The 21,616-nt window shown below is 37.8% G+C and overlaps 1 protein-coding gene across 1 annotated transcript; it reads left to right on the forward strand.

Moving 5' to 3' along the window:
• The first annotated feature begins 14,402 nt into the window (after positions 1-14,402).
• LOC115631219 (carboxylesterase 1E) lies at positions 14,403-19,921 on the forward strand. The gene is given in 3 exon segments (XM_030527925.1): positions 14,403-15,355; positions 15,524-16,660; positions 19,766-19,921. Coding segments are annotated over 3 exon segments (2,208 nt in total). The 5' UTR covers positions 14,403-14,440.
• Positions 19,922-21,616: the final 1,695 nt, after the last annotated feature.

Here is a 21,616-nt window from a genome sequence, read left to right on the forward strand (position 1 = left end):
GTGCTAGTCCCGAAAAAAAAAAACACAAAACAAAAAAAAAAAAAAAAAAAAAAAATAGAAAACAACGGCGGAGCAACAACGACAACAACAAAATGTTAATGGTACTGCAGAAGTGGCCCAAAATGGAAAAAGAGGCTGTGGCAGTGGCGCTGGGGATGGGGATGGCGGCCAATGGCAAACGACACCTTGGCCTTAACATTAAGCTTAACATGGCTTGCTGCGCTTCGCTTCAGGGGGAGTGGAGGGCTTTCAACACAATAAACAAAAAGTAATTTTCACAAATTTGCCAACTTGTAAGCCACGCCAAAGTGGGCGAGCCGCAAAACACGACCGAGCATTGGAATTTATGTAGCGTGCAGTCCAAAAACACCGAGTGCAGGGCGACTTGTGTATGTGTGTGTGAGTGTGAGTGTGTGTGTGTATCTGTGTGGGTGAGTGAGAGTGGACGCAGGTGTTGCCGTTGTGGCGTGACCTACGAGCTAGACGATTACAGCGTCGACGAGGAAGCCATTTTTACTTTCTTAAGACCGGATACACAAAGTTTTGTTAAAAGGAAACTGTCGCGACGCCATTTATTATAGTCGTCTAAAGGCGTTTGGGGTTAGGTATTGGGGGCACCAATGGGTGGTTAACGGGAGCTCAACCACTCTGCTCCCTTATTACTTATGTGTGAACTTAAAGCACATTATTCAATCATTCATAACAAAGGAAAGCGCTGCTTCAACTACCTTAAGCGATGTTTCAGGAATGAAATAAACACGGAAATGACGTACAATATATGTACGCTCATAAGTAAAATATGTTTTAAAATTCAGCTCCAACGGGACAGCTTAAGTTATTTCTTAGATTTCAAGTTCAAAATTTCATAGAATACATTTAAATCAAGCCCAATCTAGATTGATCTAAAAACTCTTCAAAATACGAAACATCTCAATTCTCATAAACAACATTCTAAGTTTCAATTAGGTATACAAGGCTAGCTATGCTGCCAAGGCTAACGTGAAGACTCGCGCCCCCGCCCCGGCTACACCTACAAAGTGTTTTGATTAAATTCGAGTCAAATATTTGTTGCTAACTGTAAATAAACAATACCCATATTTGTGGTTTTGAAAAATTGCTTAATAAATGTTCTAAATATGCTAAAAGTATTTAAATAAATATGGACTACTTAAATGAAGGGAACGCTACAAGCTATCTCTACTTATTATTAAATGCGGACTTAAAATTTAACAGTTCAACAGCCCTATAGCCTTCAGCTCTCTATAAGTATAGGATTGTGAGTCTTTTATTTATATTAACATTTGTTTGAAACATCCGTAGATGTTGGCTATCTTATTTAAACTAAATTACCGGGTCTTCTATGTATATATCAGATCATTAGCTGTGAACCTCCGATAGGCTAGTTGGTATTACGGCTGCAAGCTTAATTAATAAGATTAGCCATAAGCCGTCATTTCTTTTCTTTTTATAAATTAATAAATCTAGTTTTTTCTATTGTATGCTGCTGAGTAAGTAGATTCTCCTGTAGGTGTTGAAATCTTATCTCGCTACAGATTGAACACACTATGAATTACATAACATTTTCTACAGCCTATAAAGGTCTTATGAACCGTTTGATGTGAGAAGAATCCCATTCCTTTAAATAGTTCAAGGGAAATATTGCAGTACCTGGTTTACCGATAATTCTGAAATGGAACAAGTTTGGTTCCCGAAAATCTTTGTTTAGTTTAAAATTTACTATATATTAAATATATATACTCGTATATTGTATGAAACATATTATTTTATAATATCAAGTAGATATTCTCTTCAAACACATAAAAATCCAATATCTTTGGTTGGTTGTTGTTTGTATGAAAAACAAACGTCTCTGTTGCGCAGAAAACATTTTCTGATTTTAACAAATACTCTAAAAATATTTTAATATTCATTAATAGTGTTTATAGAACAAAACATTGTAATTAATTTAATTCTAAATAAAAATAATTCCACAAAAACTGGTAGAAAAGCTCTAGGAATGAGCATGTATCGGGTCAAAAGTCGACATGGTCGCATGCTTAGCATATGCGCATAAATCACATGAACCAAATACCCAGAAAAGGGTGGCCAGAAAAGTCGCTCAGTTGCCGAGTCCTTCGTTCGCCGCAGGACAATAAAATTGCTAAACGCTACAATGACAATTCAAGCATGTAAATTAAAGCGGCGCAGACAGCAAAGGGGGTGTCTATGAAAGGAGAAGAATAGTGGGTGGGAGCTAGGAAGACAACAATAGCAATGAAAGGCAGAAGACACATAGAGCCAACGTACAAGAGAAATCCAGTCGGGCAGTTGGCTAAGCAGCGAAGCGCAAAAGGGACAAGCTGAAGCTGGCTGTTGGGCAAGGGGGTGGGCGGAAGAGGGCTGAAATGTGCGCGCTACTTGGCTAGGACATTTTTTTTCATCCTTCTGCTTGGGGCGTTGCATGCGCCTTAAAGGCGCGCAAATGAAATTAAAGGCGAGCAAACAAGTTACGGTCAGACAATCAGCGACGGAAATGGGCAAAAGGACACTGGCCAGCACGCACGCACACACACACATTCGTACAAGTACAAAGACCCACATACATTCTGGGCTTTAATCAATTTCATTTGGCGAGGCGAGCCCCCAGACTTGCCTTTTGTCGTCCTTTTTTTTCGAAGCTGTTGTTGTTGTTGGTATGGAAGCAACTACTTTGGGGATTTGGTGCACGCGGCCTGCCGAGATTGATTTGTGCGTCCTTGCCATTGTCATACCATATATACAGACATATAGTAGTCGCTGTTGCTGCTTGTTGGCCTTTGATTAAATTAAATTTCATGGGACATATGTACACATCAGCATAGCTCCCTTTTTTCGGGGGCTATCTCTTTTTTCTCAAAAAACCCAAAAAAAGCAAAAGTTAAGAAAAATTGGGTGTAATTTGCTGCAAATCCGTCGAGTAATTTGTTTGTCAACAAATGAGTGTGTAAATGTTGTACATTTAACATTTTTTTGTGCGCTGCGACATTGTCTAATGAGTTAATTAGACAGTTATACGGGTGGGTGAATACGTTAGCCTCTATCGTATAAAGAGGCACATCAATTTTGTTTGCACGGGTCATTCAAAGAATCAGTGTCCTTAATGATTGGCAGGCTAAGCAGGGATGGAACAGAATATGAAAAATGTGGATCAATACCAAAGCTTAAGTATATGTCAAATATTTTTTGTTGTAACGCAAAAGTCAATAAAATGAAAAAAAAAGAATCCAAACAAATTGTCTGATTTTCTATTCAAGAGTTCATCTTGTTTTTTTTGGCATTAAGATGTAATTTATATGCCTTTATGTTATATAACTGGACGATTTGTATGGATCAACAAAAAAAGAATGACACCTTCATTAGACAGAAGAGGATTTAAAATATGGACCAACATTTTTTTAAATACCATGCCTAATTTTTGTTGCATCTTTTCTTTGGAAGAATCAAAATAAGTTCTCAAAACTCATTTAAAATACTTATGAACTAAACTGTTAGTTGAAGGTAAATGTTGTTTATACTATACGACCCTCAGATCAGATAATGCTCTAGTAGGTAATTTCTCTTGAGTTTTCAGGGCGTTGCTTGTAAAGAGATTGGGCAATTATGTTTGGATAAGTATTTCATTTATCGTTTTAAGTTCATTTATGAGGATTTTTTTTAATTAGAATTGAGTTAGATTAGTAGGTGGATCTTTATTTTATTGCTTGTCTTTTGTTGCTCATAAATCAATTGTTTTAGCAAGGCTCTTAACAATAAGCCAAAAAAGGTTATGTAGTTTTATGTAGATTAGATATGGCTCGTTGAATAATCTGCTGTGAACCATTGGCTAATAAGCCAATGAAAACTGTTCGACTTAGGTTTCATGTTCAATTTGTTGGCGGTGATGAGTTTGCGCCTTTGAGACTTCTGTCCAGCTGTTCAGCAAGATATAGAACGTCATTAAATGGCTTTGATGTGCCAGTTGCCGTGCCACTCCTCCACAAGTGCCAAACGGTCAGTTAAAGCCTCTAGTTGCATTGATCGGGCATCAAGACCTGCACAAAAATAAATATTGTATGTCGACAATATGTTGGAATAGCTGCTCTTCATCATTTGAAAACTGCAATAAGAGTTTACATGATTAACAAGCACAATCCAAAGTAAAAGAAAAGTAGGAAATTCTTTCTTAAACAGTCACATATATGTGTCAAGCTTTATCTGCAGAAGACTTTTGACCTTTGTCCAGCTCTAATTCATGTTTAATTCAATAAAGCTGACTGCGATGTCTGCTCGTTGACCCACAAAAACCGCAATAATTTCTGCGGCAGCCGAAAAACATTTATTTGAGTTTTGGCGAAAATGCAAAGAAACTTTTGTGCTGAAAACTGACCGCAAAGCACATAAATGAGTGGTACGAGCGAGGACAACTGCGGTTGCGTTGCCTGTCAATGGCCAAGACTCGAATGGAATATTCGAATAACTTTTAAGTTGCCTGCAGAGCAAGGTCGAAAAAACAATGCAAATTGAAATGAGTAAGAGAGCAAACGTTTTGTGGTAAGGAAGTGCCAGAACACGATACATATAAAGTCCATGCCGTCCAACTATGCTGCCCACTCCAATAACAACAATGTGCCTATAGAGTACAGCATACAGACAACCATAACTACAACAAGAAGAATGGACCAACAACAAGTATATGCAACAATGGCCATAACCACATAAATGACAAAACCAATAACATAATCCTTGCATTGTGATCATCCGGCCGTAAAAACGCCCCACGCCCAGCTTTCACTCTTTGTTAAGTTTTGCGTATGTGTGCATACGTATGTGTGTAGGCTTGTGTGTGTGTCTGGAACAAACTTTTGTGGTTATATTTGAAAAGGAAACTTGACAATGAAGGCAAGTTGAAACTACTCGCCTCTGTCGGTTTGTTTGTCTGGCCCATCAGGTTCCCCTTCTCTCATAGACTGGTACGAATTAAATTTTCATTTAACTAATGAAAATGTACGCCAAATGATAACTTTGTCGTGACCAAACAAAACTGTTCCGCAAAGCTGCAGAACCAAAGTATATGAAGGGTATGTAGAATGCACGGAAATGTTTTACTTCAATTGTGTTTCCTTGTTGATCGCCCACTCTCACCAATCCGTTCTGTGGGCGCATTAAAAATTAAAAAGCGGAATAATCAAACTGTTAAAACGTTAATTTAACACTTACACAAGTTAAACCACAGGAGGCAAGCAGTAACAATGTATGTGTGTGTGTGTGTGTCTGTATCGTTAGTAGACAACTGCTGACGCCTATTATTGAACTGGCTGCATATTGAATCCGAATTCCAATTGGCAGCATCTCTCTTTCTCTGTGTGTCACATTTAATGCAAGAGCGGAATTCCATTAAACGACAACCGCAGCACATCACACACTCAGATACACACGCTCACGCACACACACACACAAACGCACAGCCCGCCAATATAGCGCGACCATAAAGAGGAAACGCATTTGTGGTGCCAAATAAACACGCACACCACACACCACACGCCACACAAACACACACACGCGCACACCCAGACAGAGCCCAGCGGCCACAGCCCCCACACCACACACACACACACACACACACACACACACACACACACACACACACTCACACAAACACGCGTTGACTGCAGTGATCCACCAAGCGCAGCAGCAGAGCATATTGCAGATGTTTAAACAAAACTCTGGGGCGTCTCACAGAGGGAAAGAATCACAACACATATTCGTACATATCGTCCCAATACATGTTACATATGGATGTATATATGGCTATGTCCCCCGCTATTATGCTGGCGTTGTGTCGAGTTCCAAATTGTGAACTAGTTACAACTTCAAAACAGTATTCCTGATTTAAATTAATTGAAAAATCATTTTAAATTTTTATGACTGAAAATCCTTCTAATATTACATACCACTAAACGCAGAAATATTTGTAGATTAATTTATTTCATTTTTATATAGATTAATAAAAAGGCGTTTCATTTTGCAAACATTTTAATAAAATGATAAATGTGGAAAAACTAAATATAGTTTCTCATCTACTGTTCTCTCAACATTATAATTTTATATTAAGACTGACTTTTAAAATTCTTGAATTGTATATACAAGTAGAAATGATTTGTTTAAATTTTGCAAGCTTATCGGGTGTGGAAAGTCGATCGTATGTGAATACCACCACTACTAATTTGGCAATAATTCGACAGGGATGAACAGAGGCTGCTATTCAAAAAACTATTTGATCTTACTTATTCTGTAGAGGTATGTACATAAATTTTATATATGGGACCCATTTAGCATTATTTTTAACTTTGGAAGTCAGCATTGAGCGCACTATTCATGAGATATGCCTTCAAATGAATACAAAATGGAAACTTTTACTTCTAGAATGAAATTATCTAAAAGCTAGCGAAGCTGTCATTATTAGTTGCAATACATTATTTGCAAACAGGAACATTTTTTTGGTTTGTATGTCACGAAATAAATTTTTGGTAAGATGGCGACGCAATGGAAACTTTGACTTTTCATTCAACATGCTTAAAGTTTACTTTCTTCCGCTTTAAATCAAAAGCAAAAAATTCCTTCTTCATCCGAGCATAAATGCTGAATCTAACTGCCTACTAATTTCATTTAAATGAGAATCCTTGCACTTTTTTTTTGTAGAAAACCAAAATATTGAATTGGACACCTGGAAAACATTAAAATCAGTGCGGCTTCAGATATTATCTTAATGAAACAAATAAGAGAATCAAAGCATGAATGTTCCTTATATTTAAGGGTAGATAGTCGAAGCAAGAAAACAATTTATTTTGTGAATAATTATTAAGGAATAATAACCTCTAAATATAAGGATAATATGATATAATAGACATCATTTTTAAAATAAATACGTTTTTCTGCGACTTCTTATGACAACTTTAACTCCACGGTTGATGTTAGATATATTTATCTTGGATGTATGCTGGCACAAAACTAGGACGAAGTCTTTCAATTTATGCCACTAAATCGCTTTCAGTTAATAAATAAATACATTTTTCTCGAATATACATATGTGTGGTTCGTACTGCGTTAACAGATTGTGCTGCCGTTGCGATAACTTTATTATGTAAACTGATTGTTTGGCTTTGGAACCAGTTCCGAGACAACACCGTGTTATTTGTACGCGTGTGCCGCACATAAATTGCAATCGGAATATCAAATTGGCAGACGCAGTGTGGCAGGCAAGAATGGAAGAAGAATACCAGAAAACAGGCTGGGGTTTATCCAGCCCTTTGCTGCTCTTTCTCTCTCATGTCTGGGGTGGTTTGGTGGCTTGCTCGCAACGCCGCTGCGTTCAGATTTTATCAATTCAATAAAAACAAAATAAAATCTGTACAAATGCAAATACCATTAATGTATTGGGTTTAACTTTGTTTTGTAGTCCGTCCGACTGTCCCTTATGTGTATGTGTGGGTGGTGTTGTTTGTTATTGTTGTTGTTGCTGTTGCTGTTGTGTTGTTTTCTTTTGGCGACAGTTGAGAGTCGACAGTCGCCATTTATGGGCCTGATTGGTGTTCGCTGTCTGGTGTTATGCAATTTTTGGCTTGCCATTCCATTTATGTACGATTCTTTTTGCATTATTTACGCTATTGTGCATTTTTATTGTAGCATCGCTGAGTGGTGGGCGGTTTTTAAAATTGTATAGTGCGTGATGAGGCGTTGGGGTTGGCACTTTAACAAAAAAAAAATGTTACACTTTAATGATATTACAACGCAACTCAAAAGAGTTATGACTTAGGGTTTGAAGATGGGGGAAATTTAGTTATATGTATGTCTCTTGGATATGTAGAAAGATGTAGAACGGATGATGTTTCAAGATTATTTTCTTTATTTACTTTCGGTTTCGCTCTTAGATTAGTCCTTGTTGCTTTACCTTGTCTGCTGATTCTTTGGTTCTTGTTCATGGTTCTTGTTCTATAAAACAGTATAGAACAAAGAACAGGATTTCTGAATAGCTATTGCTCTCTAGAGCAAGCAGATATTTTCACCGAACAACCAACCACACTAACTAAGTATTACTTGATAGTAACATAATACTATTCTTATACCTTTAAGAATTGCTATAACACTATGGCGTTATTAATATGATAAAAAGGCTTTTAGTGTGCACTCGAGCATGAAGTTTTAAATATACGTGATCTGCTTTCAGCTGCCCTAATATAAAAATCTGGACATGAGTGTGACTGAATCATTTCCAGAGTAGTTGTAGGCGTGTTACCTTTCCAACCTTTGTAATCGTTCTATTTCTCCCGTACGTTCCCGCTGTTGCTTAATTATCGCATTTTTGTCAATGGATTCGACATTCGCTTAGAAGCTAATCTGTTTAAATCCTGTGATATAAGGAATATAAATAATATCAGGTTGTAATAGCTGAAAGGGGTTGCAAACCGGCTTAAAGAAAAACGTTGGTATCATGAAAAGCGCGAACTTTTTTTTGTATTTGAAACTATTAGCTTTTACATATCGTTTTGAAAATGGTCCTATCTGTGGTAAAATGTTTACTGGCTAGATTACATTTATTTCAATAGGTTCTTACTTCTAAGTATTCTAAACCATTGAATCTGTTCAAATATTATTAACAGTAGTGTGTTCATCCACATATTTTGCACAAAAACCCTTTATTAAATAACTTGCATTGTCAAAACTTGATTCAACTTTTTTTTTTTTAACAATTTGTTTCATTCTGCTCCAATCGGAAATTGTTCTAAAGATATTGGTCACAATCGAATTAAACTGAAAATAATGTGACTGTAGATTTTGTTGTTCAAATTTTCGAAGCTGTGTTAAATAAATTGTTATTTCTCTGCAAATTTATCATCTTTGGTGAAGGCAGCAGCAATTTGTAAAAGCCGCTTATGCGCAACATTCTTTATCTGCCATGAAATACAAAATAAATTGTATCATTAATTTCCAGCAGTTTTCTATCGCATTACGCACTAATCTAGACACTGAACAATCGAGACCCAACAGCTGTGTCTAATTCCCCCGCCTGCTTCTGACCGCAATTACTAATGAACTTTTGGCGTGTTCAACAAATCTAAACAATAACGAACTAACTGCACACCTTTCAGCACAACAACTGCCAAAGACAGACACACATACTATATATACACAATTCAATTATTTTATAATTAATATTTTGCGCATCAAAATCGCATCAAGAACAGCAGCTGCTGTTAATTTTCACCAGAACCGTGAGATTTTCATGGGCTCAGAGCACGCAAGGAAACTGTGCAAAGGAGATCCGAAAATTGCGTGTGGCACAAGCACAATGGAAGGAAAGATAAATTGGGCGCTCGTTCTTGAAAAACTGGCTCATATCGTGGCAATTAATAAAACGGAGCATATGTGAGCCCTCCATGCCGAAATCAAATTAAAATTCAATCTTGCATGTAATTATTACATTCAGTGAAGCTTGTGTAGTGATTTAGGTGTATGTGTGTGTGTGTGTGTGTTGGCCATGTCTAGAACATGTTTTGTAGTTGATTTTTGCTGTCAACTTTTATGCAAATTGCCATGGCAGATAAAACTCAATTAGAAGGACAAAATATTTACTCGATAGCTTGTCCTCCCAAGATTAATAACTTTTTAAGGACCTCAACCAGGCGGTCAGGCATGGCAGTATGGCAGCAAGGAAAGCATCTGTGTTCAGGTACATCTGTACAAACATTAATCGCGTTAAATGGAGAGGCGTGCCCAAGTGGTATGCCCCCGAATGGCCGCCCGACTGGCTGGCTGGTAAAGTTTGCGTGCTGCAAAAGTGTTGCACGCTTCTTGAACGAGCGCCGTTGCAACATATAATTATTCTTCGGTTGTGCGGCATGGCAGCTTCAGCAGCTCCCAGAAGTATACTTAATTATATTGTCGTAACTTTAAATGTCATTTGGCCATTGTCTGCGACACATGAGCAGCAAAGCACACACACACACACACACGCACACACCGACAAATCAGCTGGAGTACGTGTAGGCACGCGACCAGAGGCCAGAATATGTGACTCTATCTCTTGCAACTAGGGATGGGTGCGTGAGAAAGCAGGACAAAACTAATTAGGTACACGACGTTGTTGAAATATTCGAATGATTCTTTCACCTCTTATGCTAAGCCTAATCAGTAAAATTCTATTGCTTCTATTATTTTGTATCAATAGTTAATAAACATATTTGGCATAAATATGCATTATTTATTTTAGTAAAATAGTTAAACAAATTAACAGAAAAATGAATGACAGGATCTATTCTATAGAGTTTGCTTCTTAAGTTGGTGTACCTGTCTCATTCTTAATTATTTCTTTCTTTATATATAGAATACGATTTGCATAGATTTATGATGAAGGCCGTTACTCAATATGAAGACTCATTCATTAGTTCTTCTAGTTTTAGGGACTCAATATTTTCAAATAGTTATATATAAGCAAGAATACGACAACTACCAGAGAGAAAAGAATGAAGAAAAGAATTGAGTAAGATTTGAGATAAAATTTTGTAAAAAATCATTTATTGTACTTTTTATTTAATTTGTATATTTTTCGTAATGCCGCTTTGTAAACATAACATGCATTACTTATTTTAGTAAAAAAGTTATACAAATTGACTGAAAATGAATGACAAGAATTGCTACTTAGGTTAGTGTTCCAGCCTCAGAATAAATTAGTTATTTTTTTAAATAAGCAGAAATTTGTTCAACAGAGTGAATTTAATTCCTATTATTTTCCATAGACAATGTGTCCGGCTCCAATGCAGATATTCTTCTGCATCCAAAATTAAAAATTATTCTTCATCTGCAATCATTCTCTATCCATATGCAACCCCCTTCTAGTCTGTTGAATTCGTGTGTTTATTTATTTGAAAATCATTTTAATTGTATCCACTAGATGTATAGAGAGCGAGGTGGGCGCGCAGAACTCTATCATTTTGTTTTTGTTTGTTTGTTTTGCTCATTAATAGGCAATTGAATTGTAAATTTCTTTAATTGGTGCCTAATTAAGATTAATAGTCGTTTTGTAAGCGCCTTCTGTTATACTCTACAGTACCCTATAAACTGTTAAATCATTTTTATAAATTATCTAGAAAGGCAAATATGAATACGATTAATGCCATATCAAGTTCAGAATTAATAAATCAAATCGTTCAATATAATTAATAATAAGCAATGGATGTGCTTAAGCTCGAGCATTAAGTTGTGTTTGGTTTTTTTCTATTTAAAACATAATCATTGAATCCGTACCAATCTGCTTTAAATAATTAATTTGGAATTCATTCTAAATTAAGTTTCTACTACTAAGAAGCAATCTCTAAATCTATTACTGTTATTCATTTTTCTGTCAATTTGTATAACTTTTTTACTAAAATAAATAATGCATGTTATGTTTTAAAAGCGTATTACGAAAAATATACAAATGAAATACAAAGGACAATAATTTATGTCTTTATCTAAAATCTTATTCCAATATATGCTGCTTTAAATAATATAATTTGGAATCCGTTCTAAATTAAATTTATACTACTCTAATAAAGTTCTGATAAACTTCCGACATCTTTAATATTTGCTAAAAATAATCGGCGAGTAGGTATTATTTGCTTAATTATAAAATATAGAATTCACCACGCACTTTTCATTTCACTTCTTCAAGTTCAACCGGTTTTATACGTAGGTTTTTAGTACTTATGATTAGAATTGATTTAAATGATGCTTAACATTTTTGCTAAAATTCGAGTCGTTTTTGTGGAATTGTTTAATCATTTAAAGTCAAATTCATACATGAATTAGCACATTACCTGAAAGTGATGCTGATTATGTATGATTTTGTTCAGTTAATGATTATCCATTTTATTTTTCATAATATTGGAAAAAATCGAAAAGGATCTATTATTTTGGAATGCTATATTAAGGTGTTTAATCTATTGTTTTCAATCGACAGTTCTAAATTTGGACACCCCACAAATAAGTTGAGTGTCAAAATGAAGTTTCGGTTCGTTTGAGTGGCTTCGCTTGTTCATCATGGTGCCTTGCTGCCATCTCTAGATCAGAGTACAACAACATTGAGATTCATGTGGCAAAGTCATGCAGCGCGTGCCGTCTGCCTGCCTAATCCCAGCCATTTGCCAGGCTGCTGTTTCATCTTTGACTTGCACCCTGGTTGCTGCACCAGGGGGGTGGAGTGGCAGGATGGTGGGAGGGGAATGGCGTGTGCGTGAGTGTGCACTCAAGGCTTTACGTGTGTGTTCTTGTGGGAAACTGGCAAGAAACTTAAAATCACAACATGCGTCCGTTTTATGATATTTGCCAGCTTCCGTTTGCATTGTATGTTTGTTTGTTAAGCTTGAAGAAATGCGGTAGCTTTGTGAAAACATACTTGTACAAGCACACATACCCGTATACCATATAAATATGTACTATATATATATATTTATAAAAGAAATTATTTATCTGTGCAGCAGTAAACTTTGAGATGTGCTTTTGAGAGCGGTCAGCGACCAGGCAAGCAGCTACTGGGCCCTTAAAGCTAATAATTATTTTGCTCATGCACTTTAAAACCCAACGAAATGTTTAATGCTATTGTTTTCATTCAATATGCACAACAACAATTGCCGGTGCTGTCTGAGAAAAACCCAACTGATCAGACCAGTTTCAACTTGGGCTGCATGTGAGCGCAAGTTCCCGCAACTGACTTTGAAGTGTAACGAGATAAAAATATCAAAATAATAAAAATAGCCGTATTGTTAAATTGGCAAGCAATATGTACTACAAGTATAAAGCAAGTGATGAGTGAGAAGAAACTTCTCAGCATTCACAAATCTGAGTGCTGAAAACTGGTGAGCTGTAGCTGAATAGCCGATGCGGTACATGCTATATGGATACATATATTGTATGTGCCTTTTTAAAGATAAAATTATCTGCAAACCTATGAAGAGAATTTTAATGATTTATATATTTATTTATAGGAAACTATAATTTAGTAAATAAGTTTGTATGTAAAATCAATTAAGCAAGTCTAATAAATGCTTGAGCTGTGTTTGCAATACCATATCACATAAAATATAAGAGCTAAGAATAAATTGTTAATATATAAAAATTGTTTAATAAAACGTTTGTTTTTACTCCCAACAGTATATAAGTTGGTGTACCGTAGTTTAGAAATATGTATAGATTCAACGAAGTAGTATTCAATTCGTATAATACACGCTCTTATTATATTGAAACTTATTTGCATAGTATTTAGTAATATTTAAAGTAAGACTAATTGATTTTGTATTTTTCTTAATGAAATAAAATTAAAGCGAATAGATAAATAAGTCATATACAGCAATTAATTTAGGTATATCATTAAATTCTAATCAAACAAAGAAAAATATGAATAAAAATATAAAAAAAATCTAAATAAGAAATTGTTAATTTTCACGTGTATAATAAAAATATTTAATTAATTTTTTCAATTATAATTTTGCACTATTTAATTAATTTTATTAAGTAATAGGTGGTCGTTACCTAATGATAAAATCCTCTTCAAATTTGTATTGTAAGAATGGAGCTAAATACTTGTAGGAACCTGTGACGCTATTTGAAATCCGTGAGTTAACTTAATAAAAAAGTCATTATTATTATTATTATTCTATACTAAGCTACTCTTATATATTAAGCTATTAAACAATTTAGTTTAATATTGAATGAATTATACAAGTAAAAATTGAAGAGCTTTAAGATGCAAACTAACGCATATGGGGTTGAGAAAAAAAAAGACTTTTGGCGTTAATGTAGAATATAATTGATAATAAAAATACTCCGTGCTTCAAGACATATTTGAAAATAACAGAGGGAGTTTGGGGTGATTTTTAGCAATAATTGGAGCATTATGTCGCTCAGAATTCAATTAAACAGCTCAAGATCATTATTAACAATTGTACATTCCCAATGTATTTGCTTAGAAATGTCCCAAACATATGCCAATTGGTTTTTCATCATCAAATAAATGAATGGCAGCGCATTTGAAAGTCGTTTCAGCTCAAGGCAGCACAGTGAGTAAGTCTTGGTATAAACATGCTTACACACAAAACCGGGTGTAGTGCTTGAGTACGTGATTAAAATGTTAAGCTGCAGTGCTCATATCAAACGTATCGGAGCTACGCTCTTAATGGCGCTCCTGAAACAACAATAGCACGAACAACAACAACGACAAAAACAACTTTCGGTCGGTTGTATTTTTTTTATCGCATCGCACGCAAAGTCGAATACCAAGCTGAGTAACTTGCCGGCATTGCGATTAAAAGTGAGACTGACGCTTCACTCACCAGCCTCGAAACATCGAATACAGTTTCAAGTTGACAACGCAACGAGCAGTTGAATTAAAATGTTCGGGCTTCGAACTGCACCCAAGTGGAACGCGTTCCTTTTGCTGGCACTTTTTTGCCAGGCAGTCGTGACCTTGGCTGATTTCTCCAGAGTCGAGCACAAGCGAGTGAAGCGTATTGTGGGGGGCAAGCAGTCGAAGGCACCACCTGTCGATGATCCCGTAGTCTTTGCCCATCTCTACAATCGTGATGCACGCGTGGAGGGCTATCGGAACACACAGACGGGCATTTATACATTCCTGGGCTTGCACTATGCGGAGCCGCCAACGGGTGAGAACCGTTATGCACGACCTATTTACAAGCGCCTAGCCGGCGATATCAATGCCACACGCCATGGAGCACCCTGCATTCAACCGCATCCCCAACAGCCGGGGCGCATTGTGGGTGATGAGAACTGCTTGCTGCTAAATATCTATACACCCCAAATGCCGGATGAGACGTCCGGCTTACCCGTCTATGTTTGGATACATCCGGGTGGCTTTCGTTACGGCTCGGCGGCTCAATACGATGCAACGCCAATGGCGCAACAGGGCGTGATTGTGGTTGCACCACAATACCGCCTAGGCTCGCTGGGCATCATGGGTGACGGCACCAAGGAGTTCGATGGCAATCTGGCCATGTTCGATCTGGCAACGGCTCTTCGTTGGGTTACCGAATATATCTCGAACTTTGGTGGTGATCCCAAGCAGGTGCAGGCCATAGGTCATGGGTCAGGTGCAGCCTCCGCTATGTACTTGTCCATGTCGAAGGGAGCGCGTAGTGCTGGCGAAGTATCTGGAGTGGTGGCCATGTCTGGCACAGCCTTATCGCAATATGCAACCGACAAGGAGCCGGTGCAAAGTGTGGAGGAAGTGGCCAAAATCAATGGCTGTCCCACGGGCAATGAGTTGGAAATCGTAAAGTGTTTGCGTCAGGTGAGTGAGTCGTTAAGTGGTCCAAAAAATTATTGGAAATAGTCAGTCTAGAATCTACTTTATGAATGAAGTGGGATGGAATACAGAGGGTTTCACATACTATACATCTAGATATAATCTATGGGAGAACATGTTTATATTGAATACTCCCACCTTGTTTAATTCTAGAAATCCGCCGAAGATATTATCAAAAACGACGATAAAGTGCAAACGGAGCGATTGGCGGGTCGTGCTTTGGTCAAAGGTCTCACCGGAAGTGTCGGCTTCCAGCCGCATACGGAAAGCGAAGACGATGGTCGTGCCTTGCCGGGTCTCCTCATAGGCGAGCCGGAACAGCAGTTACGCAGTGGAAATTTCACACCCGTTCCCTTGCTCACGGGTGTGACGAAACATGAGACTGCCAATTCAGTCACTGTTGACACTATTAATAAGGTTTTCGGTTCGGCGGAACAATTTCTGGGTTCGCTACGTGGTGCTCTTGATCAGCTCACGGGTTTTTTGCGTATCGATAGTGTAACTGGGGATATAGCCAAGCCTGTGTTGCCGGGACTTACGAGCGCACTTACGCCCACACTTACGGATTTATGGAAAGTACCGGAGGCACTTAACATTGATCAAGTTCTCTCTAAGGTTGTGGAGTCCACCACTGACGTGCTCTTCAATTTGCCAGCCGTACTAACGACCCAAGTATGGTCGCAGCTAGCTCCTGCCTATATGTATAGCTTCGAATATAATGGCACAAAATCCAAGGGCATCAACTTTTTACGCGGCCTTCCCATTGTCTCGAGTAATTCGCAGCCCAATCCAGATATCGTGGCACACGGTGATGAACTGGGCTACATGTTCGATGCTAATGATATCTTTGGAGAGCCGCTGCTGGAAACACGCCTAACCGCAGAGGCAGACCTTCAGGTGCGCAAAAATCTCATTGATATGCTGGTGCAGTTTGCTAAGAAGCCGCAGAAGGATCAGGGCGGCAGCAGCGGATTGTTCCAGAGCATAACGGGCAAAGGCACACCTTTCATTAAGGTGCACAGTAAGCTGGAGACGGCCAATGATTTTCGCTTCTGCGAGCTGTCCGTGCTGGGTGCTTCACTCTCGCCTCTAACCTCCACAACATGCACGGCTCTAGGCGGCCTGCTTGGTGGTGTGGGTCAGACATTAGGCGGAGTGGGTCAGTCACTAGGAGGGGTGGGTGAATCACTGGGAGGGGCGGGCCAGTCACTAGGAGGGGTGGGTCAGAAATTAGGGCTGGGTGGTCGTGGTGGTGGTGGAGGTGGCGGAGGTTTACTTGGCGGTGGTTCGGCAAGTTTCATAAAACGCAATTCTGGTGGAGGGGGTGGCAATCTTGGCTTGGGCCTAGGCATCCTATAAGTTCAGCTAATAACACTATTGTCAAGTATTAAAATAAAGATGATCAAATAATATTTATTAATTTTTAATGGAGAAGGAGATAAAGAAATGTTGGAGCCGACATGATATGGTATGATATATTTTTGGTTGTTGTTGGTACGTTGATAATTACTGAATTACTTCAGAACTTTAGGAGTAAGTAGATCATTCAAGATCGTAGTCTTCTATATCTATCTGCACTCTCGTAGTTTTTCAAAACTGTATTCTGGTTCCTGGGAGTCCTACTTTTGATAGAGCCGACATGATATTGGTATGATATTTTTTATGTTATTTGCGCGCCGACGATCATAGTCTTCTATATCTATCATCTAGTGCCTGATAGAGCCGATATGTATAAAATATTGATGATGTTGTTCAACGTAACAGTGAACTATGTAGAGTATTGATTTAATCAGTCCTCAATGTAATACCACGCTTTATAGTCTGGCGCGATAAGAGAATCAGTGGAGGTAGCTAAAATTACATGCTTTCAGTGAGGAAAGGGAAAGTTCGCTTGAGAATAGAAAACGTGTGCATCTGCTGAGAAGCTGCGGCAATAAGTTTCTTGTTTTGGTGCGAAATAATGCATACGATCTTAAAAAACAGAGGAATCAATATCTTCGAGAGCTGTACGGTAGCTTTAGTGGTATGAATGCCATAGAATTCTTTGAACCAACAACAACTGAAATGTAATAAAAACTTAAAAACCTGTTAGTTATATCAAAGAGTGTTTAGAAATTGAGACCACACTACTTGTAGTCACCCATCGAGTCCAATCGCTCTATACTACACTCCTGTAGAACGCGTTTAAGTTGTAGAAATAGAAGAAAAAATGAATTTATTAGAGGGTTGCTCTGGCAATCGGATATTTCATTCTTATAGTACTTATTGGCTTTTCGCAACATTTTAAATTAAATTTCGTTTCATTATTTAATAAGTAGCTGGCTATTGACTTAAGCCATGACCTAGAGCTCAATTAGTAGAGCTTTGGGTCTATCGCTAATCTCTCTATTGACTTGTCGTTACCGCAGCAGCCGTAGCCGCAGTCGCCCCCCTTCCCCCTCCCCCCGCTTTCGCACCCACGCTGCTGAAATGTGCCGATAAGCAAATTTCCGGTGCGCAAATTTAAACAAAGGCCGCGGCAAGTTTTAAAACTTTGAGTGGGGTGGGGGGGCTAGAGTCAGGAATGTGCAGGCAAATCTTAGCTGGAAGCTGACGCTGCTTGCCCCAGTCGGTTACCAGTGGCAACAGTGCGTGCCACACACAAGCTGCCGTGCAAACAATGGGCCCAAGCTGCGATTGTTGATGTTCTGGTTGCCTTGGCGCCTTTGTGTAAATTCCCCCCACGCGTTCAACTATGGAAAAGCCGGCTTATGAAAATGCTAGCTTATTGTAGCTGTTGTTGTTTCAAGTGATATTCATGTTATTAAAACTAATTTCATAAATTGAAATGCCAGCTCCCGGACTGCAAAGTCAACTGTGGATTAAATGCCCGCACAGTTTCCCATCTGGTCTTTAAGGTAAAAGTCTCCTTAGCTACTAGTTTCCATTTGCAATTTCAGAAACTCGAATGTATTAATCATCATTGCCGAGTTACTTGCGACATCTGTGACAATATTAATGAGTAGCGCGGAAAAACAAAAAGTTGAGGTACAATTAATTAGACTGGGGATGATTAACGATTATAGTTGGCGAATCGTTTAGCTTGGGCAAGCTTTTGCAAAAGTTCCAGTCGGCCATAAATAGAAGATGTCACTGTAACTGGTTGCGCAATTTAATGACGGCAATAAAATCTACAAATGCGCAATGCAAAATTCTTACAGAGGCATAGGCAAAGTTAAAACCATTATAAATGATGAAATGATTTGAAAGCTGTGCCACACTGCTAAAAAAAATATGAGATTGCTTTCTCTATGAAATACATTAAAGTAAATTCTTGTTTAATTAATGATAGTCATCATTGAAGATCAGAGACAAATAATAAACTCAATCATTGTTCAAAAGCCCCTGTGCTGAGGCAGGATGTGCAAGGAACTGGAGACGAACGAAACCGTAGGACAGCTCTTGTTAAAACTAATAACTTGTCTCACTGAAGGCAAATCACTCGACAAACGCACTTTTTAAACGAAATGATTTTAATAAACGGCAGAATGCTTACGGACTACTATACTATTCTTTAAACAAACCTCCAACAATCGGCAATACTAAGGACCAGTTTTTGTCTAACATTGAAGATCGAAACATTTGTTGTGGCTTCAAAAAGCAGCCATATGGTGGAATTTTAAGGGATCAACATTTGGGTTTTTGTTTGCGTCTAATTGTTAGGGTTTTTTTTATACAAGTATAATGATTATTTTTGTTTGCTTGTGATTCGCATTCTTTAGCGTGTTTCATATTTTATCGTTTAAGTTTTCTTGTACTACTCGGGAGTACCAAGCACATAAGCCTCTGATTGCTTTAGTGTTTATTTGTTTAATAAGTCGAGAGTAGGGGGTGTTGAAAAACATAATCAAATACTCATGTTGAAAATAAACATTCAGCCAGCATTGCCTCGATTAAAGCAAAGTGTATGTCAGAGATTTTTGCAAAGAGCATGGATACCAAATTTTATTGAATTGTTAGTTAATTTACTAACGAATGGAGGGAGATTTATGAGCCAGCTCAGCAAATGATGTCCCTGCTCGTAGTTGTGTATAAGTGGAGAGTAGTCTTCCGGAGGTAGCTCAGAAATGTAGCTTTTATAACAGAGAAGAGAGAGAATAGTTGTTAAATATTTATGAAACAAAATATGCTTTTAAATTCATCAAGTTACTTATTTGAAATAATTGAAAAAATTGTGGGCGTAATTCCGAATGAAAATAATACTATTTATATGTTTGCTTTACCTCACTGGTACTTTTTCAATAGGGCTTGCGCTTTTGCGTGCGCATACAATTTGTAAGAGCCATTATAAAATGCAACTGTACACATTTGCAGTTGAAGCTGTAATTGAATATCAATAAAAATACAAAAATGTAGTGGGAATTCATACACTCAAAGCCGTGGCGAGCTGCTGGAATACTTAATCAGAAAACTTTTTTCGCAAACTGGTGGACTGCTATGGAAAATAATGTTTAAAAAAATCAAATTGAAAATAATATGTTTCTTGTAAAAAGCTATATAGCAGAAATATAATTTACAGATCTGTGCTTTGCTTAAGGGATTTTATTATTGGTCTGTAGAATATTCTCCTTAAACTCTTTACCTTTATATTTCAAGACCAATTTAAATGTTTGGCAGCCTTTGGCAGATAATGTAAGAAAGAAATTTTGTGACTGCCGCCTGCAGAGAAGGGGAGAGGTGCTGTTGTAATGGCAAGTCGATCCCCTTTTTGGCCATAAAACTACCACGCTACGTTTGGCAGCACTTTTATAATCATACGCTTCATTATGCTACAGTTTACCTGTAGGGCCCCTCCTCCGTCGCAGAACTTACCAGACAATGAATGACTTGATGTACCTCAATGGGCATAAATCAGTGCGTTTTATGGCTGGAGTGTCGCAGCGGAATTACCCACCACTAAAACAGTTTTGGGGTGTAGTTCTGTATGTCCCCCCTCCTTCCCCCGATAATTTTTCTTCATTAATGTATAGTTACACAATTTCCGCAAGCGCAAAACTTTTCTGTGGCTCTTAATTTTGGCCAATTCTGTGGCAGCCCCTCCAGCAGCACCCTGCTGTTGACTATTGCTCCCATCGCCCCCCATCATCCCCATCCCCATCACCATCATCATCATCAGAGTCATCATTTGCGGCCAGCCTATTTCTAGTCTTTGCGAAATTAGTTCCGCCCCTCGATTTATATTGTCATTTCGTTCGTTTCGATTGTGTAAAGCAATTTCGTGCTTCTATGTATTTGGGCGTTCTCCCCATCGTACTAACGCGGCTAACGTCCCATCGTTTCATCAATTTTTGCCATACAACTGTACTCTTATGTAGTTTGTCTTTTGGAGCAGAAGTTACGGCTTTGCGGCATGCGTTGTCTGCGCTATGAAGATGTTTACAGGGGCTTCAGGTGGGGGGCGCATAAATTAGGCCAGTCATTTGCTGTTAATAGCAGTTGCAGCTGCCTCTTGCTTTTCTTTTCTTTTCTTTTCTGTTTCTGCCACTGGAAAATGACTGTTGTTATGGTTATAGAATGGAACTTCTTGAAGAACTCTGCAATGGGATTAAAGCTAACTTGAAACAAATGTAATCGTTAACACAATCAGTATCAGTTAATAATTAAAATATATGTGAACATGCAAGTGGATTTGCAGGCTGCATTCCTTGAATTCGACGCTGGACACCACTGGCGCTAGTCTTCACAGAAGTCATTCCCTTTGTGCAACAGGCTCGAGATGCTCCTTTGTAGCTTCTGGTTGAGCTTTGGGGATGAAAAAGAAACGGGAATTTCTTATGCAGCCACACACTTGGAAAAAGCTGTAACTCGCTGCAAACTCTTTACAAATTTTTCAGATTCATAAAATTGTACAATTAAGACTCATATAGACACAGAGAGCTGTATAAGCTGAAAAGTGTCAAGGCGCATGGTCTTTTGTGCCTAAGTATGTAGCAAACAGAAAAAAGAATTGTAGGCAGCACCTTATACTAAGGTACATATATGACAACATGATTTCAAATCATGATGTAATATGCAATAATTTAAAAGTAATATAATACTCTCTTGTAACGCTAAGATAAGGTTTATAAAAAAAAAAAAAAATAAATAAAAAATATGTCGAGATTGTTGAAAAGACTTTTTTGGATGAAAAACTTGTTGTTGATAAAGATTTTGAAATAAATTTGAATATTGAGAATATTTTTGCAATGGTGTTGCAACACTCGTCGA

This window comes from Scaptodrosophila lebanonensis, unplaced genomic scaffold, assembly GCF_003285725.1.
Source record: "Scaptodrosophila lebanonensis strain 11010-0011.00,11010-0021.00 unplaced genomic scaffold, SlebRS2 tig00001412-arrow-pilon, whole genome shotgun sequence".
NCBI lineage: Eukaryota > Metazoa > Arthropoda > Insecta > Diptera > Drosophilidae > Scaptodrosophila > Scaptodrosophila lebanonensis.